The following is an 18,639-nucleotide window of genomic DNA, read 5'->3' on the forward strand; positions in this document are numbered from 1 at the left end:
ATCTATCAAAAGGTACCTCATGATAGAATCAAGTTAACATGTCTTATATACTAGTGAATTGGTATTTATTATTTATAGTGGTAGTTACACCACAGTTCTCACTAGCATAAAAATAATAAAAGTCATAAAACTTTTGTTTTTCTGTAAATATTTTTTTAGTTTGTTTTGATACACATATAATTTAATAGGGAACAGGAAAAAGAGTCGTTGAATAGAATTTGTAGTTTCGTGTTATTATTGTGTTTGAAGAGTTTTGAAGTGTGCATTTTAAAAATGTAAAAAACTACACATTTTGTAGATTTAGTGCGGAATTGAAGTGAGTATTTTGTATAATTTTAGATCGAATTTATACGTGCGTTGGTTAACAACCACTCTAACCTATAAATTTATTTGTGAAGCTAATTGATTTCATATAAAACTGTTTCAATTGTTTTTATTTAAAATTTCTTATTTGAAATATTAAATTAAAAAAAGCAAAAAAATAAAATTACAAATTTTTTATCTAAAATTTGGTACAATAAATTTTTTCAGTCCTGTTACTTAATTAAAATATCATTTTCATTAAATTACCCATATTTTTCGTGTACTATTTTACAGTATTTTGTTTTACAAAGAAATGCAACGTCTTCGTGGAAGAGCAAGAAATATTGGTCGACGCACTCGAAACGCACAATTGGTCCATGATCGTCGATTGAATAGAACAGTTGAAGAACACTTGACGGATAATGTGAATTCAAGAAATCAAGTTGCATCTTCACGTGAAAATGAAAATTCAGAGCAACGCAATCAACGTCTTCGTACAAATGCATTAACACAACGACAGACACGCCAACGAGCGACCAACGAAAATAGAGAACGTAACCAACGGCGAATGCAAGATAATCGAGCATTGATAGGAGCATCACTTACACCCGTATTCACCACGCCGAGTTAAATTCAAGAGTAACTCGGGGATCGGAATATCCAAGGTTCAGAGTTACTCTCGGATTAACCCTCGCTTTTTATTCTCCAACCGTTTTCAACACAGGATTTCACAACTCGAGTTTAACTCTTGCAGGAAATATAACGAGGCCTTTGATTGGGCAAGGTAAAACCATGTGACTTTGTATATAATATAAACACGTGCTGTTATATAATATAAACATGTTATTTGCTGGTTTCCAAATGCATAAAATCTTATAGCAGTTAAAACTTTTTCCGTTGGAGTTAAGGCATTGTTCCGATCTGTATCAGATTCCAACTTATACTGCCAATTTTGGAGATCAGTTCTTCAATCGTCGGTTTTAAGAAACGATATCTTTCAAAAAAGTCTATTTCATCTAACTCTTCTAGGTCATTATTTCTGATAGTTGGGACATATCTTTCCCTTCTTTCAACAGTTTCAAGAAATTCAAGATTTTCAAGCTCAAACGCAGCGATAGAATTCTCCATCTTTTTTGTTTACAAGCTCCTCGTGAATAGGTTACCCTCCGATAACTCGGCAAAAACGGAGGGTTACCCGGAGAGTCAGAACTGTCGATGAAATCTGCGAGTTTGGCGAAATTTCGGCTGGAGAATAACGTTTCGCACTAAACTCGTGATTTTACTCTTACCCATAGATTACCCGGAGGTAATCCGTGTTGGTGAATACGGGCGTTAATCGTCTTGCGTTTGAATATGACCCTGAAATAGACTATTCGTTAGATGCATTAATCTTAATCGGTAGTATGGACAACGAGTGTCAATATTGTCATGCTTTAAAGTACAAAGGTGAATCAGCTGGTTTATGTTGCGCATCTGGAAAAATTTCACTTCCACCGTTAAATCCACCACCAGAACCTTTGAAAACATTATTAGCTGGAACCGCATCTCAATCGAAATTGTTTTTGTGGAAAATTCGTAAATTCAATTCTTGCTTTCAAATGACATCATTTAGAGCAGCAAAAATTGTTCATAATGAGGATGGTCGTAATTGTGAATCTACATTTAAGATTCAAGGTCAAGTATACCACTAAATTGGTTCATTGCTTCCAATGACTAATGTCGATCCAAAATTCTTACAAATTTACTTTATGGGCGATGAGGAGCAACAAACTCATACACGATGCGTATACAACCATATAGAGCAGATGGAGGAACGAGAAATTGTCGACATTTTGGAAACGTTCTTGCAAAACCATAACCAATTGATACGATTGTTCAAGACTCTTTCCAACAGACTGCAAAACGACAACTACGCCATTGTTATTAAAGCAGACAAAGTGCCCTATGGAGAGCACGCAGGCACATATAATGTTCCAACTGTTACTGAAGTTGCAGTTGTTAGGGCTGGCGAACCATGTGAACGTCGAGATATTCGCATACAACGCAGAGATAATACAATACAAATAATTCAAGACAATCATCGTTCTTACGACGCAGTACAATATCCGTTGATATTTTGGGATGGAGAAGATGGATATCATTTAAATATTAAACAAAGGAATCCAACAACAGGCACAACTTATAGATTATTTTATAATTCTTTTTGAACCAATTATTTCTGTTTATCTTATAAATAGTTTTATTTACAGGTATCTTATAAATAGTTTTATTTACAAGAAAGTTAGTGCGATGAACTTCTATGCATACCGGTTGTTTATGCTTAAAGTAGTTTTCAAAATGAAATATAGATGGCAGTATAAAGTCACGTGAATAGTAAATGTTAATTTTTGTTTTATGTATATGTAGTTTTAGTTCTCTATGTGTTTGTCTCAATAAAGTTGTGTAATTAAAACCGGCATGGTAAGTGATTAATTTCCCCGAGACGAATAAACCTTTTTTCATTTGTGGCGCCATTACGTGGGGCAGATGTGGATGACTCATGTAAGTGACTTTGATTTTTGAATTTGTTTGAAACTTGAATAGAATTGAATTTTGAATTTGTTTGAAACTTGAATAGAATTGAATTTTGAATTTGGGAACTTTAGAATTGAATTTGAATAACCATGTCGGTCAGTGATAATGAGACAGATGAAATTGATGAAAACTCGAAGAAAAAAACCATTCAAAAGAGAACAACATATAGAGCATTAACGACTAAACTGCTTAATAAAATAGAATCCTGTTATAAAGATGAAAATTTAGATGATGAGAATAAAAATGAAGAACTAAAAACCTTATACGATCAATTGATTGAAAAAGAATATGAGCTTGTAAAACTTAACATAAAGATAGAGGCATTTATTTCCGTTGACGAAATTGAAAGGGAAATAATTTCGGTTGATGAATATTCGGAGAAAATTTTAAAATGGAAAAGTAAAGTTAAACGAAAAATTGATAAAATTAATGAAGAAACGCAATCGGTTTCTAGTCACGAAAATTTACCTCTAAGTTCATTAAATAGAACTCCCATGATAGAACACAAAAAGTTGATTTCTTTACCGAAATTAACTTTGCCTAAATATTTTGGAGACCCCTGTTTATGGCTTGAATTTTGGGCCCAATTTGAAGATGCAGTGCATAAAAATACCGAATTATCAAATGTCGAAAAATTCCATTACTTAAAAAATTCGTTGGGTGGTTTGGCATTAAATTCTATTAAGGGTTTTTGTTTGACAGATTCTAATTATGACAAATGCATAAAATTAATATCTGATAGATTTGGACGAGAGGATCTTGTAATTAATGGTCACATGACTAAGCTCCTTAATTTAGAACCCGTGAAAAACTCTTCTAATTTGAGAGCGTTTCGAAATTTGTATGATCAACTTGAAATTAATATTCGTTCCCTTGAAAGTTTGAAGGTCGCATCTGGTTCGTATGGCCAGCTTTTGTGTCCCATAATTCTAAAACTATTACCTCCTGATGTTAGCTTGGGATATAACAAAATAAAAGAATCTAAAGGTCAGTTTAATGTAAATGAATTAATGAAGTTTATCAAAATCGAATTAGAATCGAGAGAATCGTCATTACAGCTAACACAACCAAAAATTGATTATTCCCCTCCATATCATCGTTCGGCAAACGAATCATACGCGAAAAGAAATAATCCGCACACTTCCGCCTTAACTACTATCATAAAAGATAAAAAATGCATATTTTGTTTTAAGGGACACGATTCTTTAAATTGTCGCTTATTATCACTTTTTGAGAAAAGGGCCAAATTAAAAAGAGAAGGTCGCTGCTTTAAATGCTTATGTAAAGGTCATTTGAGTGTAGAATGCCAGGAAAATGTTCGATGTAAAAAATGTATGAGTCAAATTCATAACGAACTGTTTTGTTTTGGGAAAGAGAAACCGATAATAACAAATCACTCAGAAAAGCGAAATGAGGAGCCAGCAGCCGCGCCTCAAAATCCTGAATCAATTATTTCTAGTATTGCGCATAAGGCCAATAGTCAAAACAAGAGTATAATTTTGCCGACGTGTTCTGTAACTGCGCGTAATCCAAATAAAAAATGTAATTCTAAAAATATTTTAATGCTTTATGATTCAGCTAGTAGCTGTAGTTTCATTACGAAGGAATTAGCAGATAGTCTTAATTTATTGATTTCTCGAACTGAGCGATTAGAAGTATATACATTTGGAAATAACCCAATTCAAAAAGATTTCGGGGTCACGACAGTTAACCTATCTCATATAAATAATCCAAGCAGATGCGCGAAAGTAGAATTATTTATTACTGATTCTATTTCTCATTGCCACGTGCAGGCTCCGAATGATATGATTAAAAGAATGTTAAAGGAATTAAATTTATCATCTGAAGAATTGTTTTCTTTTGAGGGAAAAGAGAAAATTCACATTTTATTGGGATGCGATTTAATGTGGAAATTTTATACCGGAAATAAATTAGAATTTTCTAAAGGGCTATATTGTATTGAAACTTTATTCGGTTATTGTATTAGTGGAGTTACGCAATCTATGAATTTAAGAACTCAATCAGTTAACGTTTGTATTTCGGAAAGAAAAAATGTTACGAATTCAGATGGTGATTTAAATGCTAATTTAAGGAAACTTTGGGAAATAGATAATTTGTTTATTGGGAAGGATGATAATAGCATTTTAACTAATGATATGGAAATTTTGCGACGCTTTGAAAATGAAATAAAATTTGAAAATGGAAAATATGTGGTTAGGTTGCCTTTTAGGGAAAACATGAATCTTTCTGATAATTTTTCGAATGCTAAGAGGAGGCTCTGGAGTTTGACTACCCGTTTTGAGAAAGATCAGGCTCTCTTTCAGGATTATAATGAAGTGTTTAGAGAACAGTTAAAATCGGGTGTAATTGAACCTATTGCTATTGAGAAAGGGATTTCGTCAGACCATATGTATTACATGCCTCATCATCCAGTTATCAGAAAGGATAAAGAGGAATCGCGTACAAAACTACGCATTGTATTCGATGCATCTTCTAAAGATAAAAATTGTTATTCATTGAATGATAATTTAGAGGCAGGTCCAAATCTTAACCCTAATTTGTTAAATCTTCTTTTGCGGTTTCGACAGAATTTTATTGGAATTATAGCAGATATTGAGAAAGCGTTTTTGCGCATTTCTTTAAATAAAAACGATAGAGATTGTCAGCGCTTTCTTTGGTTTGATCAGATGCCGCCAAATGAGATTAAGATTTTTCGGAACACTACAGTTGCGTTCGGGGTTAAGTCTTCGCCATTTTTATTAGCCGCTACAGTTAAGCACCATATTGAGAAATTTAAAGGGTCACACGAGTTAGCATACGCGGCGTTAAACGATTGCCTCTATGTCGATGATTTAATTACAAGTGTGAATAATTTAGAAGACGCTATTGAACTGTGTAACGACACAAAGAACATTCTTATGTCTGCCAACATGAACTTACGTGCCTTTAAAACTAACAGCATCGAACTGTCGCAATATTGGCAAGAAACGAAATTCGAAGAACCTTCCAAAAATAGTTTGATTCCTATTAAGGTACTAGGTGTCATATGGGACACCGTGAAAGATGAACTGAAATTGGATTTATCTTCCATAAACTGTTCTCTCTCAAGTACTATTTGCACGAAGCGTGCCATTTTGCAACTATCATGCATGATTTTTGACCCTATCGGGTTTATAGCTGCATTCACGATTCGAGCAAAGATATTGTTGCAAGTTACTTGGCAAAGAGGACTTGGATGGGATGATGAGTTGCCTAATGATTTGAGAAGAAAATGGAAGAAATGGACATTTGAAGTTCCGAAACTGGAAGACATTATTATACCTCGTTGGTACTTTCCTAGGTCTAGTCAAGAAAACATCGATTTTCAGATACATATTTTCTGCGATGCCAGTGAATTAGCTTTCGGTACTATAGCTTACCTCAGATACATCAATGAATCAGGACAGTATGAAGTTAGCTTTGTCCTTGCAAAAGCTCGAGTTGCACCTGTTAAGAAAATTACGTTACCGAGACTAGAGCTTTTATCCGCTGTCCTTGGTGCAAGAGTGCTAGACTCCTTGAGAACTGTTTTCCACATAACGAACAATTATTATTTATGGAGTGATTCCATGGTGACTCTACATTGGATCAAGGGGTGTGCTAACAATTGGAAACCCTTTGTAGGGAACAGAGTAATGGAAGTCCAAACGAAAACTGAACCAGAAAATTGGAGACATTGCTGTGGTATCGATAATCCTGCTGATTTGCTGACACGTGGGTGCAATGCAAACGAATTGAAAGAAGGAGATAAATACAGGCATGGACCTCCTTGGCTGACACTTGAAGAGTCAGAATGGAATAATGGTAAAGGTTTTAGCTCTTGGAATAGCGAACACTTGGACGATGAAGTTCGTATTGAGAAACGAATCAAGCCCATGAACATTAATATGAATGATTGCAAGGAAGAAAGCCAGCCTGATTTTATGAACGTCATAAATAAAATTTCGTCATGGACTAAATTGCAAAGAGTATTTGCCTGGTGTAGAAGATTTATTTTAAATTGCAAGTTTCCAGCTGCAAAGATTAGTGGTTGTTTAACAACTGCAGAGATTCAAAATTCTAGAAAATCTCTGGTGAAGATAGTTCAAGAATATGCTTTTGGTACTGAAATAGAATATCTGCATAAAGAGAAGACACTCCCAAAAAATAGCAATCTGTTGCCTTTGGCACCCTTTCTTGACTCATCGGGACTGCTCCGAGTTGGTGGAAGATTGAAGAATTCCAATCTTTCTGACCTTCGAAAACATCCAATACTTCTCCCAAAAGGTCATCATTTATCAACGATAATTGTGAGATATTTTCATGAAAGCCATCTACATGGAACTATTCAAATGACATTATCAGCATTAACGCAAGAATATTGGATAATTGGTGTCAAGAATCTTGTCAGAAAGACTATCTCCAGTTGTGTAAAATGTCATCGTCAAAATGCTAGAATTTTGACACAATTTATGTCTGATTTACCTTCAGTAAGAGTAATACCTTCCCGAGTTTTCTCCATTGTTGGAACTGATTATGCCGGACCTTTCCAAGTGAAATCCAGAAAAGGAAGAGGTGTGAAGACTATGAAATGCTATGTTTGTTTATTTGTGTGTTTATCCACAAAAGCAGTTCACTTAGAACTTGTAAGTGATCTGACTTCTGATGCCTTCCTAGCTTCTTTAAGAAGATTTACATCTCGACGTGGAAAACCTGATCAGATACACAGTGACTGTGGGACAAATTATGTTGGTGCGTATAGAGAGTTGAAACGCCTGATTGCATCACTCTCTTCAGATGAAGGTTTTCAATGCTATCTTGCAAAGGATAATATCATTTGGAAATTCAATCCTCCTGCGGCACCTCATCATGGAGGATTGTGGGAATCTACTGTTAAATCTATGAAGTCACACCTTAAAAAAACTGTCGGTGAACAGATCCTCACCTACGAAGAATTCCTAACCCTGATTGCTGAAGTAGAAGCTTGCCTTAATTCTAGGCCACTTACCCCTCTGTCGGATGATCCTGCTGATTGTGAGGCATTGACGCCTGGTCATTTCCTTATTGGTACTTCATTGACATTAGTACCGGATTCTGATCTTTCAAAGGAAGTGATTACACCTTTACAACGATGGAGGTTAGTGCAAAAAATGAAACAACAATTTTGGAAACAGTGGTCAACTGACTATCTTTCCACTCTTCAAAGGCGACCGAAATGGCTCCAAGTAAAGAAAAATCTTGCTGTAAATGAACTGGCGCTAATCAAAGAAGATGATTTACCTCCACTGAAGTGGAAGTTGGGACGTGTGCTAGAGACTTATCCTGGAGCAGATGGTAAAATCAGAGTGGTAAGGTTGAAAACTGCAAATGGTGAGTTAAAACGTCCTATTGTTAAACTTTGCCCACTGCCTATAGAATACAAACTTTGAACTCATACGAACTTTGAACTGTTAATTTTAATTTTTCAGTCAAATTTAATTTTCATTTTAAATCAAAATTTTATGATGGTTGATATTTGTCTGTAAGTGCATTTCATTAGATCAATTTTGTTTTTGTTATAGTTAATTTGTTTATTGTTTGTCTACGATTCACATATATTTCATTTAAAGTTGATTTAGTTTTGTGTGAAGATTCTTAAACTTAAAATTTTCTGTAATTGATTTATTGCTGCTTTATCTTTGAAATTAAAGTTTGAATGAATGTATAACATTTTATGAACCCCCTAAGGGTTCATGGCGGGGGAGGATGTTTATGCTTAAAGTAGTTTTCAAAATGAAATATAGATGGCAGTATAAAGTCACGTGAATAGTAAATGTTAATTTTTGTTTTATGTATATGTAGTTTTAGTTCTCTATGTGTTTGTCTCAATAAAGTTGTGTAATTAAAACCGGCATGGTAAGTGATTAATTTCCCCGAGACGAATAAACCTTTTTTCACCGGTTGATGATTCGTGAAAATGAAGATAATAACATTCTCCGATGCAGACAGCTATTTCATCAGTACATTGTTGATATGTATGTAAAAATCGAAAGTGAGAGATTGCGTTATATAAAATTCAATCAAGCGAAACTTCGTTCTGAGGAGTACATTCATTTGCGTGACGCCATAATCGGTAACGTAGATGCAACGAATGGTATCAACAACATCGGTACCGCATATATTCTTCTATCATCATACATTGGTAGTCCGCGTCATATGCAAGAATATATTCAAGACACCATGACTTACGTACGTGCATACGGCCGACCAGATCTTTTTATCACATTTACGTGTAATCCAAACTGGGATGAAATTAAAAATTTGCTGTTATCAGGTCAAACATCGATACAGCGCCATGATATCATTGCACGTGTGTTCAAACAAAAATTGAAATCTCTGATGAAATTGATTACACATCACTCGGTATTTGGTGAAACACGATGTTGGCTTTATTCTGTTGAATGTCAAAAACGAGGTTTACCTCATGCGCATATTTTGATTTGGTTGGTGGACAAAGTACGCCCAGAATCAATTGACAAAATTATTTCAGCGGAAATTCCAAATCCGAATGTTGATCAAGAATTGTTTGACATTGTGACTACTAATATGATCCATGGTCCATGTGGTTCTCTCAACATGATGTCACCATGTATGGATAATGGAAAATGTACGACACGTTTTACTAAACCATGTCAAACTGACACTATCACCAATATCGATGGTTATCTAACCGTCGTAGAGATGAAGACAATGGCGGTCAATCATATGAATTGCGTCTATCAAACGGTGTAACAGTTGACATCGATAATCGCTGGGTGGTTCCATACTGACCATTGCTGTGCAAAACCTATAAAGCACACATAAACGTTGAGTTATGCAGTTCATTGAAGTCTATCAAGTACATTTGTAAGGACGTTCATAAGGGCAGTGATAAAGTTACATTTGCTGTTCAAAATGTAAATAAGAATGACGAAATAACACATTATAAAATGGGACGATACATAAGTAGTAATGAAGCTATTTGGCGAATTTTTGCATTTCCTATACATGAAAGGGATCCTGCTGTTGTACATTTGGCTGTGCATCTTGAAAATGGACAGCTTGTTTATTTCACAGAACAGAATGCACTACAACAAGCTTTAACAGCTCCAAAAACAACTCTTACTGAATTTTTCAACCTTTGTAATCGACAAGATATTGTTGGTGAATTTGCAAAGACATTAATGTATACTGATGTTCCTAAATTTTTTACATGGAATAAACAATCAAAAAGTTGGGAACCACGGAAACGAGGCACTCCAGTCCCAGGATTTGCCGGCATAGTTATGACAAATACTTTAGGACGATTATATACAGTTCATCCTAAGCAACGCGAATGCTTTTTTCTGCGTTTGTTATTGGTTAACGTTCCTGGACCGACATCCTTCCAATACTTGCGAAAAGTCAACGGTACTTTATACGGCATTTACATTTATTGGAGTTTGATAACCACTGGGACCTCACACTTGCAGATGCAGCACAGAGCTCATCTCCACAGCAAATTCGTCAATTATTTTCAATAATATTGACAACGTGTTTTTCGTCTGAAGTATCTGCTCTGTGGAATAAATATAAAGACTCAAAGAATTACTAATCAAAATCTCAGTATTGAATTCTCCGCAGAAATATATAACGAGGCATTAATAATGATTGAGGATATTTGTATTCTTATTTCGAACATGACGCTCATAAATTTTGGCATGCCAGCTCCAATCCGCCAAGCAGCAGATATCATCAACAGCGACGTTCAACGTGAACACCAGTTCGATTTGACTTCTCTGGCTACTTTTGTTGCTAACAATGAACGATTGCTTACTGCTGAGCAACGAAATATATATGATCAAATTAACGTGTCAATTGCTGCACAACAAGGTGGATTTTTTTTCCTGGACGCACCAGGTGGCACTGGTAAAACATTCCTCATCTCACTAATACTTGCGTGCATTCGATCTCAAAATCATATTGCATTGGCAATTGTTTCATCAGGCATTGCAGCAACCTTACTTGATGGTGGACGGACAGCGCATTCAGCACTTAAATTACCTTTGAATATTCATACCAATCCCGAAGCAATGTGTAACATAAAGAAGCATTCAGGCATGGCTGAAGTTTTGAGAAAATTTAAAATTATTATCTGGGATGAATGTACAATGGCCCACAAGCATTCGCTTGAAGCTCTCGACAGGTCCCTAAAAGATATCAAAGATAATACTCGGCTTTTTGGTGGTGCTCTACTGCTGCTGTCAGGTGATTTCAGACAAATATTACCCGTCATTCCACGTGCGACATATGCGGACGAAATAAACGCATGTTTGAAAGAATATTATCTGTGGCGAAGTGTCAGTAAACTATGCCTTACTCTTAATATGCGTGTTCAACTTCAAAATGATCCATTAGCGTCAAGATTCTCCGAACAACTGTTAGACATTGGCAATGATAAAATTCAATTGTATGAAGATACACAATATATTCGACTCCCACAGAATTTTTGCAACATGGTGCCTACCAAAGAGGAGTTAATCAAAAGTATCTTTCTGGATTTGCCACATAATTATACTAATCATGCATGGCTACGTGAGCGAGTTATTTGTTATTTTAGCCACAAAAAATTTAGATGTTGACGCAATCAATTTTAAAGTACAACAATCATTGCCTGGTAGTGAAATTACATTCAAATCGATTGACACTGTTGTTGATCCTGATGAAGTTGTCAACTATCCTGCCGAGTTTTTAAATTCACTGGATTTACCTGGAATGCCACCCCATAATTTGCGATTGAAGATTGGTTCACCTATAATTTTGCCTAGAAATTTGAATGCTCCAAAATTGTGTAATGGCACGCGACTGGTCATAAATAAATCATGGGTAACATTTTGAAAGCCACTATTTTAAGTGGAAAATTTCATGGTGAAGTTGTACTTCTACCGCGGATCCCAATGATTCCTTCAGATTCGCTAATACCATTCAAACGTTTGCAATTTCCAATCCGCTTAGCATTTGCTATGACTATTAATAAGTCACAAGGTCAAACAATGACAATTTGTGGCTTAGATTTAGAAAACCCGTGATTTTCTCACGGTCAATTATATGTTGCGTGTTCCAGAGTTGGAAAACCCTCGAATTTGCTTGTGTATGCTCCTGAAGGATTAACCAAAAATATTGTACATCTAATGGCATTACGATAACTTAATTTTCTTTTAATTGAAAAAATATATCTGTTATAAAATAGTTTAAGTTTTCACTACCTTTAATTAAAATAAGTTTCAGTTTTGATTTAAAACAACCTCTACATTTAACTTCGCTGATAGTATACACATACTCACACGCTATCGATTGGTCGAATTGTGATAAGATATATGTAATGACGTTAGATACTATGATAACTTTTTAATAAAAATTTGCATCAAAACGATCCAGATAGTTACAGCTTATTCAAAAAAATTTTAAATTTTCCAATTAAAGACGTGTGTACAGGACATCGTCTGTAGGGTCCGCTAGTATATATATATATATATATATATATATATATATATATATATATATATATATATATATATATATATATATATATATATATATATATATTTCCCTTACTCGGCGACAAAAAAAGCCTCATTACAACTCCAAGAATGGCAACGCTAGAAAATCGACCAATGATTGCTGCTAAATATGTCACATGCCAAATCTAGCTTAAGTGACTCAACATATAGCGCTTTTAAAAACGGAAACTGAAATAACCAGAGAGAGCTTTGTATGTCAAAGTTCTAAGACTTATACTTACGTTTTTAACAAGGTTGTGAATCGCTCATGTTATTATTTTTTAAAAACATAATGTTTTGTTTATGCAGGTTTTCCCATTGCAATTCATTTAATTTTTAATTGCAACTCATTTCAATTTTTAATAGACTTAATTATAGCCAAAATTTTAACCTTTTTAAAGAGATATCAGTTTTAGAAATTTTATCTTAAGATTTTATACTTTAGCACATTTCTAATAGATTTAACGAATTACATGTCATTTATTTGAATTCAAATTTATTTTAATGACTTAGTATTTACTAATAAGAAGTAATTTTCTTTTAAAAAAAAAGTTTTTATATGGATTTGAATGATTGTTTTGAATTCTTAGAATTTTGTGCATTTGCAATGTACCTAAGTTAGTAGCGAGCGAAGCGAGCTTTGTTTCTGAGCAAACCATATAAGATTGTGTAGAAATTTTCGGGGGTTAGCGAGCGTTAGTGAGCAGGGGGCGCAGCCCACTAGTATAAAAATTAAGATAATTTTTCGTTTTTTGTTATTGCGTTGGGAAAAGAAAGTTAAAATGAAATATACTTACTTAAATTGCATGGGGCAATACAGCAATATGTCACAAGTTTAAATTGGTTTAACAAGTTTAACTGAAAAGCGTTTTTGATTTAAAAAAAACATTATAACTAATTAAGTAAAAAAATTTATAAATAAAGTATCATGGTTTCCATGTATGTAATAAGATGTTTCTGTACATTGTCTCGTCATTTAGAAGAAAGTCCAGAATATTTCTTCTTGAAACATTGTTTCTTTGGAGAAGGTAACTTAAAAGGAAATTTTCATATTTGAATTCGCTTGGAGCATTACAGCTAAAGTGCACATTTATAAATTGTGCAGAAAAGCCTTTTTGGTATAGAAAAATTCAACGGTTTCCATGTAGGCAAATAGTCGTTTTTGAGCTTTATCTTGCCATTTAGAAGAAAGTCCAGAAACTTTCTTCCTAATGCATTGTTCCCTTGGGAAAAGAAATTTAAAAGGAAATTTTAGTCTTTGTATTTGTTTGTGACAATACAGTAAAAGGTCTCATTTTTAAATTGTGCAAAAAAGCGTTTTTGATATAAAAAATACCACGGTTTCCATGTAGGCAATTAAATGTTTCAGTGTGTTAAATTGCTATTTAGAAAAAAGTTTAGAAATTTTATTCTGGTATCATTGTGTTATTGGGGAAGGCAACTTAAGAGGAAATTTACACATTTGAATTTTCTTGGGTCAATACAGGAACGAGGCTCTATTATCTGTTTTAGGCGTAAATTAGTCAAACTCTTCACGCTCATATCCCTCATAGGAAGCAGGAAGAACTCCCTTGAGTCGTGTTGCTGTACCCTTTCAGAAACTATCTCTTATGACGTCAAATTGGTTATAGCTAGATGCTTTGAAAGTGAAAAACGGATATTCGCTAACCAGCTAACCAACAAACAACACCAATTTCCACTCTAAAAGCCACTCACGAGGAAGCGAGTAGCTAGAAAGATTTTGTAATTTGCGATAAAGCAAATTATGGTATGGGTGATGGATGTACTTCTGTTGAACTTTCATAATTTCTATAAAATGCCTGTAATGAGAGATACTGAACACCAAGTCTTTATTACTGTTCATGATGCAAATGGCCCAAAGCTAAAAGTATACTATCTTCTTAATCTCGGGGAATGATTCATCATACCATCATGCGAGGGTTGCTATTTATATTTCTGGCCTTGGCAACAGCAAGTGTTGCTAGGCGACCGCAAACGATTTTAATCGAAGGTTTGATATTTTTAAACATAAATTCAGCAGACGATTTACCATTATAGCTTCATTTGTGTTGTTAACAGTAAATTGAAAAGTTCTTCTCTTTCAAAAAATGGAATTGAATCGTGAACATTTTCGTGCCATTATTTTTCATAACTTTCGACGTGGATTGTCAAGACAAGAGTGCTTCGATGAACTTAATTCTTTATTCAGTGATAAAGCGCCATCCTACAGCACTGTAAAAAATTGGCATAACGAATTTAATCGTGGTCGATGCTCGATCCAGGACGAATCCCGTGCAGGTCGTCCAAAATCCGTTGTTGTGCCAGAAAAGATCGATGCTGTGCGTGAACTGATAAAGCAAGATCGTCATGTGACATACCGTGAGATAGAGGCGTCTTTGGACATTAGTATGTCTAGCATCAATAAAATATTGCATGAAAATTTGAGCATAAAAAAAAATTTGTTCCGGTTGGATCCTGCATAATCTGACAAACGCTCAAAAAAAGGCTCGTGTCGATTGGTGCAAGGAAATGTTGGAAAAATAAGTTCAAGGTACATCAAAGGCTGTGTATAACATCTACACAGGTGACGAATCATGGATCTATGCTTATGAGCCGGAAACAAAACAGCAATCAACTGTATTGGTTTTCCAAGACGAGGCAAAACCAACAAAAGTTGTTCGAGGAAGAAGCACATAGAAACAAATGATTGCCTGTTTCTTCGGCATTAACGGTCATGTAGCAACAGTGGCGTTAAAGCAACGCAGGACGGTCAATTTTGAATGGTACACGACCATTTGTTTGCCAGAAGTCATCGGAGAAATTCGAAGAAAGCAGAAGAACAGGCGAATCATTCTTCATCATGAGAATGCGAGCTCTCACACATCGACTCAAACAAAGGCATTTCTGATGGAGCGAAAGATCGAACTGATGGGTCATCCACCGTACAGCCCTGATTTGGCACCCAATGACTTCTTCTTATTCCCACACATCAAAAATAAATTACGTGAACAACGATTTTCGACCCCAGAAGAAGCGGTTGATGCATTCAAAACGCATGTTTTGGAGTTACCTCAATCGGACTGGAAAAAGTGCTTTGAAAATTGGTTCAAACGCATTCAAAAGTGTATTGATCATCATGGAGAATATTTTGAAAAACAATAAAACCAATTTCGATCCTACATGTTTGTTTTTTCATTATTAGGCCAGAAATATAAATAGCAACCCTCGGACCTGCTTTCCATTTCCAAGTCAGTAGCTTTTAAAGTGTTTCAAATTCACTTTACCTTGCTGTACTTTTGCTTGCCATCGTACTTCTCAGAACCTCTCAGTACGGTACCAAGTACTTTTAACAGCAATAAATGTGAGAAAATTGCAGAGTGCTCTAAAAAAACGGACCACCCAGACTAACTTTTGATCTAATGATCGGATCTTCTTATTCTAGAACTGTTTCTTTATAGTTAGGAGGGGTGACCTCAAATATGCTTATGAAGTAGCGCAGACGATACTTTAAATTAAGAAAATACACACTAAAACGTATTATTTTCTCTGAATCAAATTACCTTTTTTTTCAACGGATTCGGATATCTGAATCGGAATTCTGAATTTCGACGAAGAAACAGTTTATAAAAGGGAAACGAACCTAGCGTCATAAGGCAACGTTTCCGGACATCGGTTCCTATGTAGTTTTAATCCTGATGATGCACCCTTACTCACCTAGAAGCGTGTTGCAAGATTTGCGCTATCCTCTGTTAAATATAACGTTTTTAAACCTGTACCTTTCGACCAAAATATATTACCTATAGATCTAATATATCATTTTAAAAAACCATAGATTGGAGAGAGAAACTGATTGCAGATTTGAAATCAGCGATGTAAAAAAAAAAAAAAAAAAAAAAAAAAAAAAAAAAAAAAAAAATTCTGGTGCAATAGAAAACAAAAATATTGTTGCTCCACAGTGTCAAGCTGTCTTCTTTTTTTAAGTCATTGGAGGGAGACTTCAAATATAATATTTATATATTTTTTTTGAAATTTTATTTTAAAGAAGACTTTTTACAATGAGAAACAAACAGAACTTTAAAGCGATTGGATGAAATTCGGGAGGTGGATTCAAACGATGAAAACTCCCACCGTTTTTCTTTTCCTTCGTTTTTTATTTTAGGAAAAAAACATGCGTTTATTCAGTTGTATCTCATTTCAAAAATTCAAAGGGAGGTTGAGAAATAAAATAATATTTAAACTAAAACCTTCATCATATTTCTCGCATAAAGATTTTATAATCAGTGCTCGCTTTAAACTGGAATTCAATATAGAAATGTTACTCAAATACAGATTAAGTTGCATTCTCGTTTCAACAGTTGTGTGGAGCATTTGAATTATTTAAAAGTGCACGTGATCAACTAATTCTCATAGCTGCAACTACCATGACAAAATGTACTTTGCACCAATATTGTGACTGTGGTATACATTTACTTCCATTATTTTTTATTGCATTCAGGATTTGCATGTATAATAGAATAATTTTATTTTATATTTTGTAACCATCACCGGACTTTTTGAGGGAGCTAACCGGCATTTGCGTTACATGGTGAGGAAACCAACGAAAACCTCTCAGGGTTAGCGTGATGGCAATGGGGTTCTAATCCATGCTTCGCGTACAACTGAGGATATTTTATCACAGTACTGTGGTCAGTGCGAGCCTGGTGAGGAATTCGTATGGACCAGCCATCTCTGGTATTCGAACCCGGTACACTTCATTGGAAGGTGAACGCTCTATCCCCTAAGCCACCACTGCTCTCTATTTTACTAATTTTATTTTATAACCATCGTTGAACAGACGACCCAATTTTTGGTTTACGTCTACTAATGTTCAACTCCGTAACCTTGCAATTTTGAGCCAAATCCAGAAGACAAGGGAACTACTGGATCAAGTATTGGGATAAATTTGCTTTCGTGGAGGACTTTTTGTTTGAACCCTCCCGCATTTGCGTTGCATAGAGAGGAAGGTAACGAGAACCTCTCACGGATAGCCTGGTGGCAAGGGGACTCTTACACCCATGATCCGTATACCACTGAGGATATTTCATGTCAGCACTGTGGTCGTTGCAAGCTGTATGCGAAATTCGTATCGAAAAGCCATTGCTGGGATTCGAACCCGGTTGACCTCATTGGAAGGCGAACGTTCTATCCCCTGAGCTGCCTCGGCTCCTATTAGACTAATTTTTAAAAAAAATCTGTATCCTTGAAAACTTTGTATTAAAATTTACTGATTAGAAAAGTCTCCAGTACTTTCTAACCATTTTTAAATTTTTAGGATTATTACTAAACGATGGGATGGAGACTTAGAAATGATAGACAAATGCTTAGAGCTGATATTTCGCTTGTCATCGTTAGTGACCACAATTAATTTCGTTATTGAATCAATCTGATGGCATTATATTATTGGAAATTGCAATGTACTCTCATTGATACTGGAACAGGCTTTAAAAAACAGCAAAAGATCTTATATCATTTAGCCTGTTTGCAGTCACTCTTAAAAAAAGGGCACTTTATGAAGCTTTACTTAAGCAAAAAATGGAATTCAATCAAAATAAAACGCTTTAAAAATCTTCATGTGACTAAGAAAAAATATATTTAAAATTTAGTAACAATATAAATTTTTTACTTTATATAGTATCATTGAAATTATTAAATTATTAATACGATTAAAACAGTTACTGCATCATTTTATGTTATTTTCTAACCGTCGTTGAACAGCCGACCCAATTTTGGGTTTACGACTATTAATGTTCAACTCCTTAGCCTTATAATTTTCAACCAATCCAGAAGACAAGGAAACTCCTGGATCAGTACCCCCAAAAGTACTATTTGTTGTGGAAACATGGAGGACCTTGTGATTCGACAGATTTAACGTGCATCAGTCACTATTTACTATACGGGGAGTTTTCGGCCAGCTGGGATCGAACCCACGACCGCTTAGACATGGGCCCAGCGCTCTAGCAACCAGGCTATCCCGGCCCGATATTACTTAATTAAAAATTTCATTGGATTCAAAAATTTAACAGGAATTAATAAATAGGAAATGGCTGGCGATATTTTTTAAGCGCTCGAAAATAGGTGCCCATTTTCAAGACTACCAGATGTGAATGAGTCATTCACGTCTTTGACAGAGACGTTTTGAAATGGCCTG

General features: G+C 34.9%; 3 protein-coding genes across 3 annotated transcripts; all 3 read left to right on the plus strand.

Annotated features, from left to right (window-relative positions):
* Positions 1-2,012: 2,012 nt before the first annotated feature.
* On the plus strand, positions 2,013-8,324 carry LOC147805938 (uncharacterized). The gene is made up of 2 exons (XM_087149487.1): positions 2,013-2,475; positions 3,580-8,324. Exons 1-2 carry the CDS (start codon positions 2,013-2,015, stop codon positions 8,322-8,324), a joined length of 5,208 nt encoding a protein of 1,735 aa, XP_087005613.1.
* Positions 8,325-9,863: 1,539 nt separating this feature from the next.
* Positions 9,864-10,436, plus strand: LOC147805939 (uncharacterized). The gene has a single exon (XM_087149488.1). The coding sequence runs from the start codon at positions 9,864-9,866 to the stop codon at positions 10,434-10,436; it is 573 nt and encodes a 190-aa protein (XP_087005614.1).
* A 156-nt stretch (positions 10,437-10,592) lies between these two features.
* On the plus strand, positions 10,593-11,790 carry LOC147805940 (uncharacterized). The gene is made up of 2 exons (XM_087149489.1): positions 10,593-11,439; positions 11,513-11,790. Exons 1-2 carry the CDS (start codon positions 10,593-10,595, stop codon positions 11,788-11,790), a joined length of 1,125 nt encoding a protein of 374 aa, XP_087005615.1.
* The last annotated feature ends 6,849 nt before the right edge of the window (positions 11,791-18,639 follow it).

The sequence above is a fragment of the Parasteatoda tepidariorum genome, chromosome 8 (genome assembly GCF_982258835.1).
Source record: "Parasteatoda tepidariorum strain Cologne lab strain chromosome 8, Ptep-v5.0, whole genome shotgun sequence".
Classification (NCBI taxonomy): Eukaryota; Metazoa; Arthropoda; class Arachnida; order Araneae; family Theridiidae; genus Parasteatoda; species Parasteatoda tepidariorum.